Source organism: Athene noctua, chromosome 1 (genome assembly GCF_965140245.1).
Source record: "Athene noctua chromosome 1, bAthNoc1.hap1.1, whole genome shotgun sequence".
Taxonomy (NCBI): Eukaryota; Metazoa; Chordata; class Aves; order Strigiformes; family Strigidae; genus Athene; species Athene noctua.
The window spans coordinates 88,961,930-88,982,103 of NC_134037.1; the positions used below are offsets into that span (position 1 = coordinate 88,961,930).

Genomic DNA, 20,174 nt, shown 5'->3' on the forward strand with positions numbered 1-20,174 from the left:
CATAGATTGCAAAACTCTGTAAGCCCTGTTTTTATAGGCCAATAGGAAAATTAGAAAAATCTGAAGGATATTTTAAAATAAAAAAATACGTAAAACACAGTAGTTCCCATCCACATTCAATTTTTATGAATATGGGTCTTGTTAGCACCAAGCATTCCGAAATTTCAGTCAGATCCACCATCCCTGAAAAACCTCCTTACTTAATAATCAGGATTATTTTTAATTATGTCTCATGGTGATAAGTGCATGTAAGTTTCTTGCTGTCAGCCTGTTCTGTGCAAGTGGGATTCAAAACTTTAGAATTGCTAGAAACAAAGCTCAGAGTAGATAGTCTTCAAGTTTAAAATTAGTAAAATCATGACCAAGCACAAGAGCTAGTAACACTAAACAAATCAAGTTTAAGTGACGGGACAATGCCAGTTTAAACGATTTCTTCAGACATCAGCTTCAGACTTTTCCTGTTCCACAAAAACTGAAAAAAAATTAAATCATTAGTCCCATGCACAACAATCTTATCTAACACAGAAGTAACAGAGCACAGATCCATTAAATTAATTGCATTTATCTGAATAAACCTGCAGTTGACTTACAAAAATATTTGAAGTAGGTAATATACCCTACAATGCACTTTTTCTTGTTTTAAACTCAGATTGCACTATCTTCCTGCCCAGTGAACTCTCTCAATGCTTCAGCACACTCTAGATTATAAAACACTGGAAAAAGGCATGCAAAATGAGTACACACTTTTCTGGATTCTTGTTTTCTGAAGATACACATATATTTCTATGAAACTCAGTTACCATCAAAAATAAACACACCTTGTGTATTATTTATTATTCCATTCCAAAAAAATGACCGATATTAAAACTATAACCTCCTTACCTTTGCAATAATTACTTCTTTTTTCAAAATCTTCATAGCATAGTATTTTCCACTAGCCTTCTCTCGGACCAGGATAACTTTGCCAAACGTGCCTTTGCCCAGTAGTTTTAAATAGTCAAAATCATTCATTGTCTATAAGGATCAAAGAACAAGGATTAGCATGATCATACAGTTCCAGTATGCACACGAGTGTGTAGACCTATAACCAAATACTGTTACCAGTTTACAAAAATAGGTACCCTTCTATGATTAAGTTCATAGTAGTCAACTGTATCCTTAAGCCACTACGATATATTGTTCAACAGTATTATTATATTTCTCTAAAGTCAACTACTGCACAGTATACTACACACACACACTTATTTTTACAAAGCAGACACAGAACAAAGCCTTAGCCTATACCACCTTTTCATGAATGCTCCCCATCTAAGAAAGCTCATCATCTCCTGTATTACCAAGGACACAAGAACATGGCACATCAGCAGGTTTTGCATAACACCAACACTGATGGCTCTTTTGAAACGTAGATGATCCTCACTACAATATTATACCAGTAAGACTCTACAACACTCTTTGCATTAGAGGTGGACTTTTAAAAATTTGAGTATGGATTACAATTACGTGGCTTTTACATTAATCAATCTGTCTCTGAGAAGAAAGAGGTGGCAAGTTTTCCTCTTTCATGTGACTCCATTATAGTGACTGTTCAAAAACCTAGTATCACCCTAGTTTTACAGGTTAAAGGTAGCACATCCAAGAGCTGGTTCCACCAACAGACAATTTGAATCTAGTAGGTTTATCAGGTCAACTGGAGTGTCACACACAGGAAGAATATGACCAGATCCCAAAGCAGTTTACACACTTTCATGAGCATGAAGCTGGAGTCAATAATCATCTTGGTTCTGCAAGTTCATTTCACAGCCTGCTCAGAGGCATCAACACTATGGTCTATGCAAAGATGAGGATGTAGAAAAAATAGCACAATACTGAGAATTCAGTGACTGCATAGGGTCACCCTGGACTGACAGCAGTGTTTCTTTGGCCAATTCAGGGCCAATCACTGGCTTCCACTGTGTGTTTCCACAGCACATCTTTCAGCATGTGGTGTTACTGGCTTGGCTGCAGCAACATAAAACTACACACAGATCATTAAGGCACCCAGAAACTTTGAGGAAAGCTGTTAAAAGCTCTGAAAGACAATGCACTCACCTATTCCTGTTATAGTACTGTCCTGCAATATCAATAACCTTCCTTCCTTTGTGAATAATACACCTCAAAACATTTATAAAGAGTAATTATACTCCAAGTCTCAGTTTAGCTAAGTTAAATATACTTAATCCTGTTATATGTAAGGAAAAGAAAAAATTGTGCTTTATCTTTCATCATCCTAGTGTCTCTTTCCATCACTAGTTGCAGTCTCAGGCAGTTTTCTCGAATACTGGAGTTCCAGATAAACTTCTACTTGTGTCTTCCACTGCAGAATTAGTACTTTCCTTATCCCTACCAGAAACACCTTTTATGTGCCTACATATCTCGCACACACTCAAAGTGTAGAGCTATTGGGTATATCCCCAGTGTGCATTCACAAATAGCGACAACAAAATATATTCTCTCTTGTGAGAAAGAATAAAGGGCAAAATTTCCTTCTGAAATTATTTATTCCTTTAAGGTCAAGTGCATGATACCATTACCGTGGATCTGAAGTTGCTGTCGACAAACTGTGAAAATAATTTATGCAATTGCTCACTCAGAGTCGGTTTGAAATCTGCTCACATAAGGGGTACAATTGGAGTTCCATCAACCACATTAATGCTGTAATTCCTGAGCTTTTACATGTTCAACCTGCAACTTAAAAGCTGCAAGATGTCTCCAACAGACTACTTAACACCTGGATAGCTGGATATTTCAAAGCTTAATTAAAGAGAAAATGTTTTCCATATATCAATTTTCTAGCTATATCAGCAGAAATTAAATCTTTTTCCCATTTTTCCCATGTAATGGTTGAACAGGAGATACTAAGGAAACTAACCTTGGCAAATTCCATTCTTTGCAAACACATAAACATACTTTAACATTCTGCAGTGACAGATCTTGTTTTGCTGCCAAAAACACCTCACATCAGGAAAAACAAAACTGCATTATCCCAGTAAGAAAAGTGAGTAACAGAGATTTCAAAGGCTCGATATAGTTTTTATCTAAAACAAACTCATTTTACACAAGTGAGTGTAAAGATAAAGTTTATGACCACAGAAATCCCTAAATGGTCAACTTTTCCAAAAACTAGTATAATGTGTTACAACTAGTAATGCATGTTTTAGTATGTAAAGTTATGATTCAAACACTATGTGGCTACTAGTGCTTAATCAGCTTAATCAGCTAAGGTAAGACTTCAAATATCAGAGTCAGTGATAGCTCTTTGATAACCACGAAGCAAAACCAACTGCCTTTGTGCTAAAGCAGTTGAAATGGACAGAAACACGTGAAAAATCCAAACTGCATTTAAAACACAATTCAGGCAGAAGACGAGTAATTCAGGGCAGAATCCACTGTATCTTCAGTCATAAGCTATCACATTCCCCAACAAAGAATGGCTAACAGCTTTACTGATGAAGAACACTGAGTTAGTGACCATAACAATTTATCACATCTAACAGTCAAAAATTTATGGGATCATAAGCAGCTTCAGAGGGGTAACTTCTTCCCATAATTCTGATGTTCTTTGAGAGGCTGGACTCAGAAAAGGACCGTCAGAGTCTGAATAAAACCAGCTCAGAAAAGCAGCCCTTTGCCCGCACACAGAAAGGATCTTGGCTCAACTGATCATAGACATGGGTTTGATGCTAAGGGCAGCAAGCCAATCAAATCGAAAGACTCATTCGCCCAAAACTTGCTTACATAATGTTCATCAAAGCAGTCATGAATCTAGCTGCAAGCTCAGTGAAAACAAGTTAAAAAATATATGTATATTTATAAGAGGAAGGTAATAGGGTTGGGTTTTTTTTTTTGAGCTGTGGCTTAACAGCAGGTTATGGCGGTAGTGCTAGTTCTAAGAATAAAGTCTCCTGATGCTCTCAATCTTTAAAAGCTCAGCAGAAGGCTTAGAGATGATACGCAGTGCAGGGTAACTCAAAAAGTCTGCCAAAGAACACAAGACCTTGGGAGATAAAAACACAGATGCCATAGCTAAGGGTGTACTGAAAACTGGTAGAAAAATGGAAATACTTCCTAAACCTGAGGGATGTTGGTAAGCAAGTTTGGAGGCTCCCATAAGATTGGATTCTTTCTCCTTGATGATTTTCCAACCTTTTTTATTCCTACCAAGCTCTGAGGATTGAATCTTTTGCCTCATCACATTACTTTTTGGTTTCCTCTGAAAAATCTATGCCTTACTCATTCTGCACCCTGCAAAACAAATTTGTAAATAAAGGAAAAAGCAATGAAGCTACAGAAAACTGCACTAACCAAAGAACTGTACGATGTTCAGCCTTCTGTAAAGCCTATTTACTCCCCTATGGATGATCTGTTCAAAAGAATACACCCTAGTACAGGTTTTGAAAATTTCTACCAAGGAACTCAATTTTTAGAAATTCCTGGTTTGCTCAAAGATTATACCACTTGGAGTTTTTATCTGACTTCATCAGGAAGAAACTCCACTTACAAGGAATAATACAGCAAGAAATAAAAGCAGCTTGCTGAGAATTTCTAGTGCTCTGAATTTTAGTGATGCTATTACTCTAAAACTTAAGTGGCACACTGACACCATTTAAAAAAAAAAAAAAAAAAAAAGTGCTTTTGGTTCTTCCAGCTAATCTGCCCAGGGATATCGCTGTCATGTCTGTTCAAATCAAGTTCCGCATCCTAAACACTGTTTTCTTCATAAACATTTTGCTACCTTTTTAGAGAGCAGGCCCACTCCTCTCTGTCTTGTTTCTTAATCTGATTATGCTCTTCTACTCATATGTATACCATCTGGTGCATGCACAAGCAAAATTCACTGGGCTTAGATGTAAAATCAGGTGACAAAACAAGCTTGTAGGACACATCATGAAAAAATCCCTAAAACAGAAAGAAATCCGATACCAAAAAAAGCAATAAAAAGGCATTAAGTCATTATAACTGAAATGGTTCTGATTATATTAACAACTATAAAAGCTTAAACAGAAGCTTTTCAGAAACATTTCTACAGAACAGTAACGGTTCTAAAAAAATATATTTTTTCCAATTTCAATTAACACAGAGGGAGTGTCACCTTCCCGTCATTACAGTCACTTAAGATTTTTGATTCCAGAAACTTATGAGAATCCTTCACTAAAGTCTTCCAACAGTGAGAAATCTGCAGTAAGATTTCTAAGTTTTGGAAAAAAAAAAATTCTTGTGGTCATCAGTATGCTCTTCACTGGCTACGAAAACTCCGTTCTGCTCTATTACTCAGTATTGAATATCACCATTTTTCATTTCACCTTTGTTTTGTAGAGTTTCCTTTTGGCTTGTTGCCAAAGCCGTTAAATATTCTACAGCACTTCACATGCACTGTCCCAGCATCTTATTTCAGCATTTATTAAAGCGTAAGCAGCAAGACAGAAACAAAACTATCTTCCTCCTCCTCCTGTTCTCACAGCCCCTTTTGTTGTATGGGAAAAGGCACTGCACTGTGAACAAGGAAAGCATACATTCCACATAAACTACTTACATTAGACAGCATTAATTCTGACACCTTAAAATGCCTGTTGTTATGCGGTGGTTTTGTACTCTGCTAAGAGGATACACAGGCTTGGAACAGTGCTCGGATCTTTAATAGAGCAAACCCAAATCCCTTCCACATAATCACACTGCCTCTCAGAAAGACTGACACATCTCGAACGGTGCTTCTGTCTTGCTGTCACTTATCATATTTTACCCTGGAGCACAATCATTAGGCATCTATGCTGCAAGGCTAAAAGTTCACTGTCAACCTGACAGTGTACGATGAGAGTATTGTTATGGTTGTATATAATTAGCGGGAAAAGGTTAGAAAATTGCATACAATGAAACAACATGGAAGAACTGTGTTTGCACTGCAAACTCAAGTTCTCAAAAGTTAGGACATGACAGAACTAAGATTTCCTATGACACCTTTGTTATGTTCATAAGGGTGTAGTTTTCAGCCACTGATTTTTCTGATTCTTGGTTCATATAGTACAACAAATAAAACATGCTCTACGAGTAAAGGCACACATTCGCTATTTCTTTTCATTGTTCATCACTCAAGGGCATTCAGTTACATTAGCTGTAAGACACTTGTTCTGTCAGCAGACTTCTACTTAGTTTTCTACAGGTTTCACTTCTAGCTAGAAAGAATGAAGCCAGTCCTACAGAAACAGGTTATTATTTCTCATACAATTTCAATGCATTTCTTGAGTCATGTCAATTCTGCACAGTAGTATAGACACATCCGTTTGAATGATCCATTCTCCAAGAGTAGCCCGTACTTACAAAAACACAGGACAAAATGGAAACACAAAACAATAAGCAAATTTTTGTGTGACACTGAAACTTTAAAACATGCTCTCAGTTGTGTGTTATAGCCAACAATGTACATATTCCTACATGCACAAAAAGCTGTGGACTGCAAAAAAAAAAAAAAAAAAGTTTTCTCTTACTTCATTGAAAACTAAAGCAGAGCTATTTTCCCAGATAGCAAAAGACAAGATCATTAAAAGCCAAATCCTGCTAGTCTTTCTCATGCAAATTATCTAATTTGTACTAGATATTATCTGCATGAGAAAGGGGGCCAATCTACTTGTCTAAAGAAAATATTTTATTACCATACTTCTAAAAGAGTAAACAAACAAAAAGGAAAAGATGAAAATATTATTCAAAGAATAAGCAGAATGCTAACATGTGCCTGAACAGTTGAACTGTGTTTTTCAGAAGTGCTGTATCAGATAGCATAACAAATAAATAAAATGAGAGTAGTTCAGTTTTATTGAAATAAAACAAGTAAGTACTTTTATGCTTGTAATACACTGAAATTTGTGTAGAAACACTATTCCCTGTACATTGTTTTACCCATACCCAACTAGACCATTCTACAACAGTTTTTACATATTAGTCTTGTCAGCTATTGTTTAATGTCATTACCTTTCTTTTATGATGAGTTGTTGAAGCATCCATCTCTTCTTCTCCTATATTGTCTATCTGTGAAGTTGGACTACAGTTCATCCTCTCTTCTTCTTGTCTCTGAAGTCTGTCTGCTACAGCCTGGATTGCTTCTGTCCATTCTTCCCTATCATGAATAAGCCAACATCCCTATTAGAAACTCACAAAATACACCCAAATAAATGGTTTATAATGTTCTTCACATGCTACATTGCTTGATTGTTCAATTCTCATGTTACACAGCAGAAGACTCATACAAATTAATCCCTTCAATTTCCTTCCAAATTCTGCATTATGTTAAAGGTGGTGTTGACCAGTGCCAAGAAGGATCACTGCACAGTTAATTTCAAGAATTACCAGTGTCTGATTTCGTAAATATTTTAAGAGTGAAAGTTTGAAAACACTTGCTCCAGGTATAATACAGCTCAGAGCATAGAATGTCATCTCCTATCTGATACTATCTGATAATAACTTGCTATCTTAAGAGACATTTTGGTATTCGCCCTCCCTGCAAGACATGTTCACAGAAAGTAAACAAGATTTATTAAACCATGCTGTTTGATCAACTCCTCGTCTGTCTCCTCTTAAAACTCAACTTGCTGCCTAATTTCAAATTCCTTTGAGAAAGAAGCCCTCAAAAGGCAATTAAATTCCTACAAGTGTCATAAAGCCAATGGCTGCACAGAGGGGCAGGCCCAGATGAGCGTTTCCGTGGAGGGACGAGCAGGGGCAGCTGAGCCCATGGCTATTCTGCATGCTGGCTAACCAGCATCGATACACCACCCAGCCCATCTGCACACCACAGCCCCACACCAAGCACAGTACCTGCTGCTTTTTGCTCAGCCAGCAAGGGATAGGGGAGGAGTCTGGTGGTATTACTGAATGCAGTAAGAGGTACTATGCTGCATGCGCAGAAGAAAGATAGGGCGCAGAAACAGAACCAAAGTAGAATTAAAAAAAAAAAAATAAATCTAAGGGAATATACTAATGAAAGAGAAACAACAGAAAAAGCAAAGTCGTTGGTTATTTATTGATGCAAATATTATGAATAAAGCCAAATCATAGTATTAGCCTCAACAGGACAGATGCCCACAGTGGGATCAGTGCATCTAACCAGGGAAACAGTATAGAACATTTTATCAAGGTACACCATCCCATATCTCCTACATGTTTTTGGTGCATTATAAAACATGAATTCTTAAGAGTTTGTGTATGTTTACTGAAACAAGAAAAACTAATAAGCAAACATAAACTATAACAAACATACTGCTTTCTGTGCCAAAAAAAAAAAAGGAGCATATTAGGAGTAAAAGGCAAATTTAAGACAGCGAGGCTTCCATTTTTCAAAATTTAACACTTCAGCGACGTATCATGACATAGTTTTGGCTTATTTGTACACACTCATCCCACCTACTCACAGGCAGCACTAGCTATGAGCTCAGATAATATTTTACAGAAGCTGACAAATTCTCCAAGTAACTGTTCAGATGTGCTCAGAATGCCACAGTTCCAAGTGTTGATCGCTGTGCAGTCCCAGCAGTGACTGTGCTGAGGCTTCTGCGTAAGGAACATGGAAAGCAAAACAATAATAAAACCCTCACCGTTCCTCTGGAGTGTCTACGTGGAACGTCCTCTCTATGACAGTGGTCCACTGAAGACATCTGATAATGAATGTGTTTGGCTTTGGTCGCTCTGTTTTCATTAGTTGACATTCTAGAGAAATACATGACATTGCCACTTTTATACATCGCCAGTTAACAGGTGAAGAATAAAATTATTTAGATAAAATACATATAGCTTATGTATACCTCTCCAGCATGTATCCAGCACATACGAGGAAATACAGAATGGCAATATAACCATGAGTTTGAACAAAGGGTAGCAGGTAATAATCATAAGGTGAAGAAAGCAGTCAGAGGAATTGACGGAACTTGTATTGTTGCCTATAAATAGTGCGATCTCCATTTGCAAACTAGGTCTGTGTTATGAGGCTGCGAAGAGTATTAGATCCCGGATTGCTCTAGTATGCCAAGGTAACAGCAGTAGCCACAGGCACATTTTTCCATCTGTACCTGGCAGGAGGAATATGACATTTTCCTTCAGTGGTAACCATGCCACAATTACCCACACTACTGTCACTTCAGGATAAGATTTATTGTAAAATACCCTATCTGAGAAAATTCAGATGTTGAAACTAGTCTGATTATTAAATACAGAACAATCCCACACACGCCCCCAGTGGGGCTGCCCCAAGAACTCACCTAGTTCTCTTTGTGCCCCAGGGCAGAAAGAGGTCTACCTATGTTATTTCTCAGAATTATTTCTCTAAACGCTTTCTGCAATCCCTGAAAAGTAGCAATTTCAAAACCTCTGTAAGCAAACTATTCCATCCAACTATAGGAAAATTAATTATTTTTATAGCTGGAAGATTTTTCCTAGCATTTAATGCAACTGTTCCTATAATTTAAGCATATTGTTTCTTGCTGTATTGACTAATTTCCTTTATCTTTTTGGCAGCTACCCCTTTTAGACATTTAAACACTGTTTTATCTCTCTTCAGTCTTCTCTGGACTAAATCAGTTCAACCAATCTGTCCTCACAGGCTGTGCTCTCAGATCCAAGATCTTCCCTGTCACACAATTCTAGACATAGAGTAGACTGCCTATTACTCCTTTGTCACAAGACCACAACACTGGTAATTCAGGCAATGGTTCAATGAAACTGTGCATTAGATTTTACGATGTAGCATACTGCACTAATCATTACATCTGCAAAACACTGACCAACTAGAACTCTTTATTCATGCAAATATTTAAACATTTTTGTGATGTTAAAGTTACTGTGTCAAAAGCGTAACTTGTTTTCCTGCAGCTACCATAAATGAGACACAAATATCATATCTCATGTTCTGGAATGCTATAAGCTATCATTTGTACAAAGCTGATCCAAATCAAATGTGCGATCAAAAATGATTTATCACGTTAACAAATCAATCAATAATGAATATAGCAACAGACTTCCTGTTCACTTACAATGCACTGTAACTTCCTTTTAGTAGAGCTACCACCTAGCAGCTGACCCACACCTTTTACTGATGTAGTTGACTATTCTTTAGCATAAAACCTAGCACTTATTCTTGGTGAATTATATTTTAGTTATTCCAGTTAACGTCAATGCTTCACAAAAATCATGTTATATGACATGTACCACTTCATAGGGCATGCTATTCTTTCACAGAAATAAATTATATTGGCTTAACGTAATTTTTCTTCACAAATTCAGCATCCTGAAACCTCAACTATCACCCACAATTTTACAGGAACGTGTTTTAAATATTCTCCAAGGAACTGCACCAGACACAGCAAATTTCTAAACATCCAACATACATAAGTACCCTGTACCCTGCTTATGCTTTTTCTCTCATGCCTTTGTTGCCGGTGTTAATTGTAAAAGATGCACACTCATAGCTGACCTGAAATGCAGCTGCATACTGAAAATACATTAAAGCAATTCTCTTTAATATTACTATCTTGTAACGAGCTTAAAGCCTTAGTTCAATGCACTGATTTGTAAGCCTGAAAACCTGAACAATCTGGGACACAAGTATCTAAGAAATGGCCTCTGTCTCCATGATATAAAGCCACAGCAAATGCCAGCAGATTTACTTGTACTGGACCATCCTTAATACAGGCAGGAAAGAACTGACATTAGGGGGTCTTTGTGAAGATGCCTTGATCTAAGAACTTTCATGCATACTGCAATTTTTTTATTTGAAAAAGCAAAGAAGGGTGGAAGTGGATATGTCTGTCAATAGGATTTTTTTCTGCAGTTCTGCAGAACATCTCAGAAGCTTGACAGACACATGTAAGAAATGAAAGAGGAATAAAGGAACTATTGCACCATGCAGGTGTGTGTTCCTTGATGCACAAACCTACATATTCACCATACTATAAATTATATGTAAGTCAGTACAAATTATTAAGTAAGTCAGACTGCTCACTGGTCAAGGACATGACATTACATTTAACAAACCTGCATACACTGTGGCGACTCAAATGTGAAAACAGTAATCCAACATCACTGCTTTTAAAAACTCAGTTAGGTCTTGGATGGAGAACCAACCTCAACATTTAGAGGAAAGAGCAACAGCAAGATAAATGGACACCGGAAGAGGGAATTTAACACAAAAGCTGGAAGAGAAACGGGGAGGACAGAAGCAGATGACGGGAACTTGGGGAGCATGATGAAGTGGAGCTGCTTAGGATACTTAACCGGGTTGGTACCTTGGTGCAAATATTACTCATGAGATCAAAGAAATCCTCATCTTCAGGGATATGGTTGAAGTCCAAGTTATGATCATGATGACAGTGAGACTAGGGTTAACAAGCTATTTGTCTTCTTAACTTCCTCAGCTGTAGCTCTAAGGAATGTGTTGGGCTACCTTCACAACAGAAGAGACTAGAAGCGTTGTCTGCTCTAAGATTATCTCATCTTACTCCTGACGAAACCATCCTCTCATCTTTAATCCTATCACACTTCAATCATGTAGGCTGAAATTTTCTTTGCTGGGTGTCTGCCTAAAGCTGTATGCTGCTGGAAAATACTACTTTTTGGAGATGAGACTTAAAACTTGGCAAACCAAGACCTTTGATATCCTTTTAGTATTCCTGTGAAAATGTAAGGCATCTGGCCACACTACATGTGGGAGAGATAAGAGTGCAGTGGGAGGAGGGTAAAAAATTACAGTAACAATTACTAAAGCATAAAATCATTGAAAATCTATGCACTGAGTATAATCCAGAGGCTACAGCTATCTCCTGCCTCTACACCTGGTAAATGGAAAGCTTTCTCCTATATTCATAACGCCTCATCCTCCTCCTCAGACAATATGAAAAAGAAACTACCTTGTTGAGGCAAAATCCAATACGGAAACAAGTTATTTACAGAAGAGATGTCGGGAACAAAAGACGAGGGAATAAAGGGAGAAGAGCAGAAATGGGACAAGAAAAAGACTGGAACCTGTGTGAGGATGAAAAACTTGGGGGATAGCTAGAGTATAGCAAAACTAGAGTAGCTAGTTTAGGAGAAGGAAGGTAAAAGAAGCTGCCAGGGACAGAAAAGTGAGGTGACTCTGTTACGACAATCTGAAAGCAAAAATATATGGAGTCAAACCTACAGAGAAGTCTGTACCGATTAAAAAGCACAACCTCTCCAGTGCCTATAAAGGAACTGAAGATTTTTAATTTCACCATTCATTTTCTGATTCCAAATACACACAAAAATGCATACATCAAAATATAATTAATTTAAGTTTGCCAACTCAGGCACGCAAAAATTGGAACTAACAGAATTAAGCCTGCCTATGTCTAAATGCTATCTATAATATGGTTTTAACCTACACATATACAATATATACATGTGTATATATACATATATATGTGTATATATAATATATACTATATATAATAGATTAAAATATTAGTATGTACATTTTGTAAATCTGTATCTAATATACAGGTGTATTACTGGTACTATTATATTAATTTTTTTCAGACAGTCCTGAAAGTTATGATATGCATTATTAACAAGAACAAAACATACAGATGCATATACCAAACTCTGTAACTACCAAAGAGTATCTACTCTCTGAGTTTTCATTACAGATTATTAACTAAATCAATTAAAGGTAATAAAAGATACCTTAGCAATTGAAAATGGCACTGAAAAAAAAAAAAAAAAGCCATTTCACTATCACTGAAGTATGCTATTGAAAAATAATATGTAGCTAAATTTAATGTGCCTTTTTAACATTCTGTTAAAAGTGGCTAAAGATTTAATTTCCTTGTGGAAGGTTAAAATTGAATATGTTCATATCCTTCTCTTCTGAAGTAAAAAGAGTTTCAGAAAGAAGTGGAGGACCAATTTCTAAAAGTGGTATGCTACCCATCCTTCTCAAGTAGATAAAAGTAACTGAAGTCTGCTGATATTTAGTACACCCACATGCTTCATGTGCTGCTGTATACAAATGTATGGGATAAAATGCAACGCGAATAAAAACTTGTCTGTGAATGTCTTTCACCTACAGCTAGGGAAAAAAAAAATCTATTAAGATGAATAAGTGCTGTAATACACAGTTACTGCTAATTACCAAAATATTTTTCTACTAATTACTGGAAAAACCATAGTAGTTCTAGACAGAGAGAATAGTTTGGAAACTACAAAAGCACAGAAGAATGAGTGAAACAGGCTACTGAGAGCTGGCTCCAAACGCTCGAGTGATAGTTGGGTCATTACCAAGAGTAGAGAACACTCTACCATAATGTCTTCAAGTTTGCTACTATACATAAACATATGTAATTAAAGGGCTGAATCTCAACTCAAAACAGTTGGAAGTCTAAATTATCATTCAAAAAGATGAGTAAGCCAGTAAACAGACAGACTCAACTTTGTGTTCTTGTATGCTAGCCATCTACAACTTGGAACTTCACATTTTAATCCTAAAGCTTTCTGTCTTGCTGGGATTAAACATCAGCCATGAGAATTTTCCCCTTTAATATTAGAGGGGATGAAAAAACTTGGGGGAGGACACTTGTTTGAAGCAGCAAAAAACCAAATCAATAACAGAAACTGACAATTCTCTTCCAACAAGTCTGTAGCATTCATTTGGCCTTTTTGGATCTATACAGAAAATGGAAAAAATCAAATAAAACCCGTATAAAGAAATGCAATGGATGCTTCTCAAGTAGTGAACTTCTCTTTTTAAAACAAACAAAAAAAAAGGCCAGGTATATATCAGAGGTTAACTTTCAGTTCCATATCCACAAACAGACGATTCTAAAATGTTAGACTATCTTTTTCAAATAACTGCTACTATCTAAATTAAGTAGTTATGCTAGTTAAACTCTCCTGAGCAACTCTAACTACAAACTGTATTTCAAAACGTTCTGTTTACTTTACACCATTCTGAACCACAGATGACAAAGTTTGCTTGAAGCTGTAATTACTCTGCAAAGCTGGGAAGCCAATTAGAGGGCCTGAAACCTGCCAGTTCCAAAAAAAAAAAAAAAAAAAAAAAAAAAGCACAGATCATCTGTTCAGATTTTATTAAAAAGTTTAAAGTTTGAATTCTATAACTTTAACCATATAATCACCAGTGTTCTTTTCCTAAATACATCCATTCAGCATAAAAAATAGAAAGAATACTAATACCATTTTATTATTTCATATATGGAAGCTTTCAACTTCAGCAGAATTTGTTGATATGGCTAGACAAGAATACTAAACATACAAGCAGCCATAAAATATTGCACTAAAAAATGAACAGAAGGTTGCATATTTGAGAAATTATTCCTAATACAAGCTGAGTTTTAGCACAAAAGAGAACTTCCTGTGACTATCATACGATATAAGAGAAATGGTATCGAACCACTGCTTGCATTGTTTAGAATATATGCACTTTATATAGTGCTATCTATATGTCTCTATGTATCTATTTGCATTACAATTTAACCTTGATTTCTTATTTTTCTCTTGGTCTTTCCTTCACAAGATAAATATTTTTGTCCCAACCTTTGCCTATTCAGTTGTTACTCCCATTTTTTTTTCTCATGTCAAAATTTAACAAACACACTGCTTTCCAATACCTTTTTCCATTGCTGCTACTCTACACTCCAAATCCACACTCTCCTCTGATGACCTATCTTGTTAGACAAGTAGTAGGCAAGTAGCAGAACTAATATACAATTTTCATAACATTGAGACAGATACACCCAGTGTTGTGACATGCTTTTGCTCATATACAAATGAAAAGCTATGGCTTTTACATGTATGTACAAATATACGTTTATACTCACATACACCCCCCTCAGCTTGATTCTCTCTCAATTCTCCTGCTTGTTACCTATTCTCTAAGGGAACTACTTTCCTGAGGCTTTCCAAAAGGCTCTGTCTTTTCTCACTACATTTTATCTATGGGGAGTATGACCCTAAAAGTAAGTTTGGTCACACAGACATTTACGTGAACAATTTCATAGCCTTTCTTTGGTCCCAACAAATGTAGTTTTCCCCTAAAAATGTCATCCCCAAAACTGTCGAACAGATCATTTTTCTCCATTGTTCCTTTGATCATATCACTCTTCTCTTTGAATTCCTCATTTCTTACCCAGCTCTGTCACATCAAATATAAGTAGCTGTTTAACACGGTCTGTCCCCACAGCCTACCCTCATCCTTGATATCACCCTTCATTTAGTATCAAAATGCCACTCATCCTTCTACTGTTCCAATTTCAGCACAAAAGGATTTGTAATTTCTCTCTGTTTGCCATACTGGTTCTCTTCTAAATCCTCCTTAAAACTCTCCTTCACCATGTCTAAAAGAACAGTAGGGAGGGAAGGAGGGAGAGAGAAAAGAAGGGAGAAGAGAGCAAAAATCTAACCTTGACAATGGATTAGTTGTTGATGTGCTGAGACCACTGCCTGTACTACAGGCTAATACTGTCTCATTGTTTTCTCATACTCCCCCCATCTGTTTACATCCATCTGCTGTCCCTTGTTTTATATTTGGAATTTTAGTATTTTGGAGCAGGGACTGACTTTTTGTTCTGTATGGGTAGAAATCCCACTTCTGTGGGGCTTGGCTCATGACAAGTACTTATATGTGATTTGATGATACAACAACATGCATGCCTGCATAATAAACACAAAAAAACTTAATTATATTCCTTCAAGCTGAAAAAGATCATCCTTGATGCACTTCATCATGCTGGAAAGTCTTTTATTTCCAATACTCCAAAAAGTACTGAAGTAGCATCCATGTCTTTCTGTCATTACAACTAGTTTGCCATTTGCCCCTTCATACAGAGGGAGAATGAAAATAGGAGATTTCTGCATGTTATTGTTGGGTTTTGCCTGGGGTTTGCTTTGCTTTCATGAAAGACAGTAAAATTATACATCCTTCTCTGTCTTTCATGCAAACACCTCTATTTGTGCAACTGGAGGTATCACATCAGCATAAAAACTCTCAGACCTACCTATAAACTTTGACCTGCAATGCCCATACCAGGCCCTATTTAGAGATAATCGAAAACTACAATATGCTACACTGGCATCTGAGAAAACACTGTCCATTAAAATGGAAGGATAAGACCAAGGAACTCATTTTTATTCATGACCCAAATCAACAACTGAATCCAAACATCTAAGTCAAATGACAGAATACCAACTACACCAGCTAGAAACCATTCATAAACTAATAAGAAAGCCCCCCAAAGAAAATTACTGCTCCAGTATTCCAGCAAGCTAAACATTACCCCATCCAACAGACAGTAATATTGGTTTTACATATTAAGATCTGAGTTCAAATTTCCATAGGTACACTTGCATATGCAGTACATTACACATACACTGTCTTTTTCTCCCCACAAGTATTTTCAGTGTTGAATGAACATTATTTATTCAATTGCACCTTCATTATTGAAATCTATACTGTAAGTATCTACAGTTACATGCTTATCTCTGGGTTCATGTCATTCAGTGTTGACAATTAAAAAAAAACCCCTGGACTTTAAACTTAAATCTCATTGAAAAGTTAATTGTAGAGTCACACATAAGGTTATGTCTAATGCCAAAGTATTTTGATGCATAATTCAATCTCATTTAAAACATACATATATATTCTCCTATCCATTTCTTTTAGAGAGTGTCTTCAGATTTCTTTATAGCCCTAACATTCTTCTGAAACCTTTCAATTTTCATGTTTTAAAGATTTTTAAATCTTCAAAATAATACAATCTTGTTTCTGGCCCACTGAAAGATTAAGACTAGGAGAAAGTAGCACAGCTTCTTCATTTAGAATAGCCAAGGTTCATTGATAATCATTTCTGCAGAGAAAAATAAAATAAAATAAAGGAAAGGTTATAAAAGGTTACCTTCACACAATAACTAAAATTCACTTTTTCTTTTCAAAGACAAGAAAAAGGGTAGCTGTACCACAGAGTGCTTAGAAAGCACTATCTTTCAAGATAGGAAGAAATTCCAGGTGACATCATTTTTGGCCAAAGCTCAAAGGCTACTGTGAAGGGATACAGCTCTTCCCAATTATTCCCCACGTAAAGATCAAAGTGAAGGCAAAGGGCCAATTCTTAGAGATACCTCATCCCAAATGTGCTATGTGATTACCTACATACTCACTGCATATGTGAGAAGTATTTTTTTATCAGTAAAGCCACAAACGTTCCTCAAGTAGAAGTGAAGTACAATTCTTCCCCACTCTGCTTTCCCTAATAATGATGACCAAAGACCAAAGTGGTTTACACAAAGCAGTGTTGATTCTACTCAGACAACACTGGACCAGTTAAAAACAGTGTTATGAGGTCACGTTGGTTGTAGCAGGGGGGGGAGGTGTGTGTGTGCTGTCACCAAGGGCACACATTCTGTTAGCCAGAGTACTACTTTTGTTCCAAAGCATCATAATGGAGTTCTAAAAGCCACTAAAATTTTTCAGGCCTCTGCCTGTAAAGAAAAGTTATACCAATCAAATCCAAATTATTTTTAAACCGGTTCTGACTGCATAAATGCCTAAGCAAAAGCAATTTACATTAACATATTTTATTTTGCAGTTGAAGTGGGCTAGGAATGCACACCCACTCAGTTACCGTGACTCAGTCAATCAAGAGCATCTCTTTAAGCTACAATAGCTGGATTACTTGCAACTGCTTGTCGCTACCTGAAAAGAGCTGAACTGATTTTGAACCCACCAATTCAAGTAAGATCACACTTCCGAATTTACCTCTGAAAACCAGTATTGACCAGTTTTAATTTTTCCACAATAAATTTCCCCCCAATGTAATTACATCGCCTTCATTTATCTTTAAGCGTATGGTTAGATACCACAGCACAACTTTTTGTGAGTCCATGTCAGGGCATGAGCATTAAGGAACTAAAAGCATACTTCAAATACACAGCTCTCTCAACTCCCATGGTAAAAAAGGCAGCTATGTTTGGTGTAAAATAAGCTGGCTCCACAGGAGAGAAACCAGAGCGATTCGTACATGCTATCCAGTGTCACCAGATCTGGCTGATTTGTTCACCCCTGCAACCTCGTGGCAGCTCTGCAGATGCAGCGCAGGGTGCTCATCACCACCTTTCGCACGCGCCCGAAGCGGGAGAGCAACAGCCACGGGGAGGCAAAGTGAAGCCCCTGTCCTGGACACCAAGGAGACAGTTGTGTATCCTTCCCTGGGGCTCACCTCCATCCAGCCTCACTCTGTCATAACCTTCAGTCAACTCTGTTTCGCCTTCAGGAACATATTTATGTTCCAAGGAAGAGAGACCCCTCACCTCCATCTCAGGCCCATGCGATTCCCTTGCATTTCAGGCGGCCATCAATGGGCTGAAGCATGCGTGCGCTGCCTCACGCTTCCCCTCGCTACCTAAAGTGTCTGCCTGCTTACACACCCACTTCTCAGTGCCTTCCCCCATTTCCCCCCAGCTCACCCCCGGGAAAAGGGATGGCCTCTGAATACTCCCTCCTACAACAAAACACTACCGAATGAGAAAGGCTTTACTAACAAAAGATATGTTTAGCACTGGAAGCACTGTTAGTGCAGTATGTAAAATAACTTCATTCTCTCTGGCCTTCCTGTCATTTCCAATGGAGCACACAGACAACACAAGACCAGGGAGAGAATAATGCTCAGCTGCAGGACTTCAAAGTTATCTTGGAAGAAATCAGGGAGCCATTCTAGGGAAAATGATATTATGCTTGGGAAAGAGCCTTTTCAAAAAGAAGGCTGATGTCACAGGAGTGGAAGGCAGCAGACACTGGTGGGAAAATATCCATATGATGGAAGTACCTAGTTTGACAGAGCTGGATATAAAAGTTTTAAACTACAGAACAAGTATCATATAAAGCAGAGCTGTGCAAACTTTCCAGTATTCAACTCCAACAGTACTACGAAAATAATACCACAGCCTTGGCCTTTTCTGCTTAAATAACAAGCTGTAAGCAAGAGCCAAAGATGTCTATCATTTGGAGAGCAAAAAGTAGACTGAGACCACACTCTCACTTTACAGATAGCTACAAAGATTACATGAAGATAGGACTGTAAAGACATATCTTTAAGTCCCTGCCAACCTAATCAAGATGGTATTAACAGTGATCTCACACTCCATCTGCCTGGCTAGTAATTTATGAAAAACGTACTTCACTATTACAGGAAAAATATGTTGCACTGCTTGTGGCCACAAACCTACTGCAGCAGCTCAGGAACTCTTGGATCAGAGGCCATGAGACCAGTTCTTGACATTTACCAGGTACTGCCCGTGAGATATGATTCATTCATATAGCAGTTTTGTTTGCTTGTTTGCTCCTGATGATCTCATCTTCATGCAGATAAAATAGGTGACAAAAAAACTTAACAGTCCCTTACAATTTAAAGTGTAATAATACCATACCGTTCTGCTTTTCATCCTGTGAATTCTACATAGGTACTTCAGATAATTTCATGGGATTCTTTTTATGACTGAAAAAAATCTCCCTATTCTTGCACTAATCAGCAATTATTTCTGATTAAATTACTCCTTTTCCTGCCAGAAAACAGAAAAACTCATCTTGCTCACTGAAACTGTATTTCTTCAATTAATATTGCATGCCTGTTCCTTTAGCTTATATATTGCCTAAGAATCAGACTATGGGCTTGCTAGTTACAGAAAGGATTTGGGGGTTTGGTTTCGGGGTTTTTTGGGAGTGGGGAAGTTGGGGGTGATGGGGCAAATAGTAATGGTGATGATGTCATTTTGGAAAACAGTACAAAATCTTCCAGTTTCCACCAAGGCAAAGTTCAGGGGCAGCATTCTAATATCAGAATTACATGAGATAGCCTCTGGGTATCAAAACAAACACAAAAAACCCTCCTGCCAGTTTCAACGCACTGAAATTAATTGTTAATTATGTATTTCTTTGCATACCAGAACTGCCATTTGGATCATCCTAGTTGCTGCAGCAACTACGACGACAGGATATGCAATGAAGAACATGGTAAAGCTGAACAAAAAACCCTATTGTAGTTCTACAAATGTTCCTTCAGCTGCACATTGGGAAAAAAGTATCTAGGAAACTACAGAATCACAGAATCGTCTAGGTTGGAAAAGACCTT

At 37.3% G+C, this 20,174-nt stretch overlaps 1 protein-coding gene across 5 annotated transcripts in view; it reads right to left on the reverse strand.

The window, feature by feature from the left end:
- The window catches only part of AKT3 (AKT serine/threonine kinase 3), a 158,848-nt gene that overhangs the window by 51,713 nt on the left and 86,961 nt on the right, over positions 1-20,174 (reverse strand). For 4 of the 5 annotated variants that reach the window (XM_074896859.1, XM_074896855.1, XM_074896856.1 and 1 more), the window contains 3 exons: positions 8,622-8,733; positions 7,003-7,147; positions 883-1,014 (listed from right to left, as the gene is read on the reverse strand). In XM_074896859.1, coding sequence (XP_074752960.1) covers positions 883-1,014; positions 7,003-7,147; positions 8,622-8,722 — 378 coding nt within the window. In that variant the 5' untranslated portion in view covers positions 8,723-8,733. Of the gene's footprint in view, positions 1-882; positions 1,015-1,284; positions 1,288-7,002; positions 7,148-8,621; positions 8,734-20,174 lie in introns of all 5 variants that reach the window. The other variant, XM_074896858.1, reaches the window with a different exon arrangement.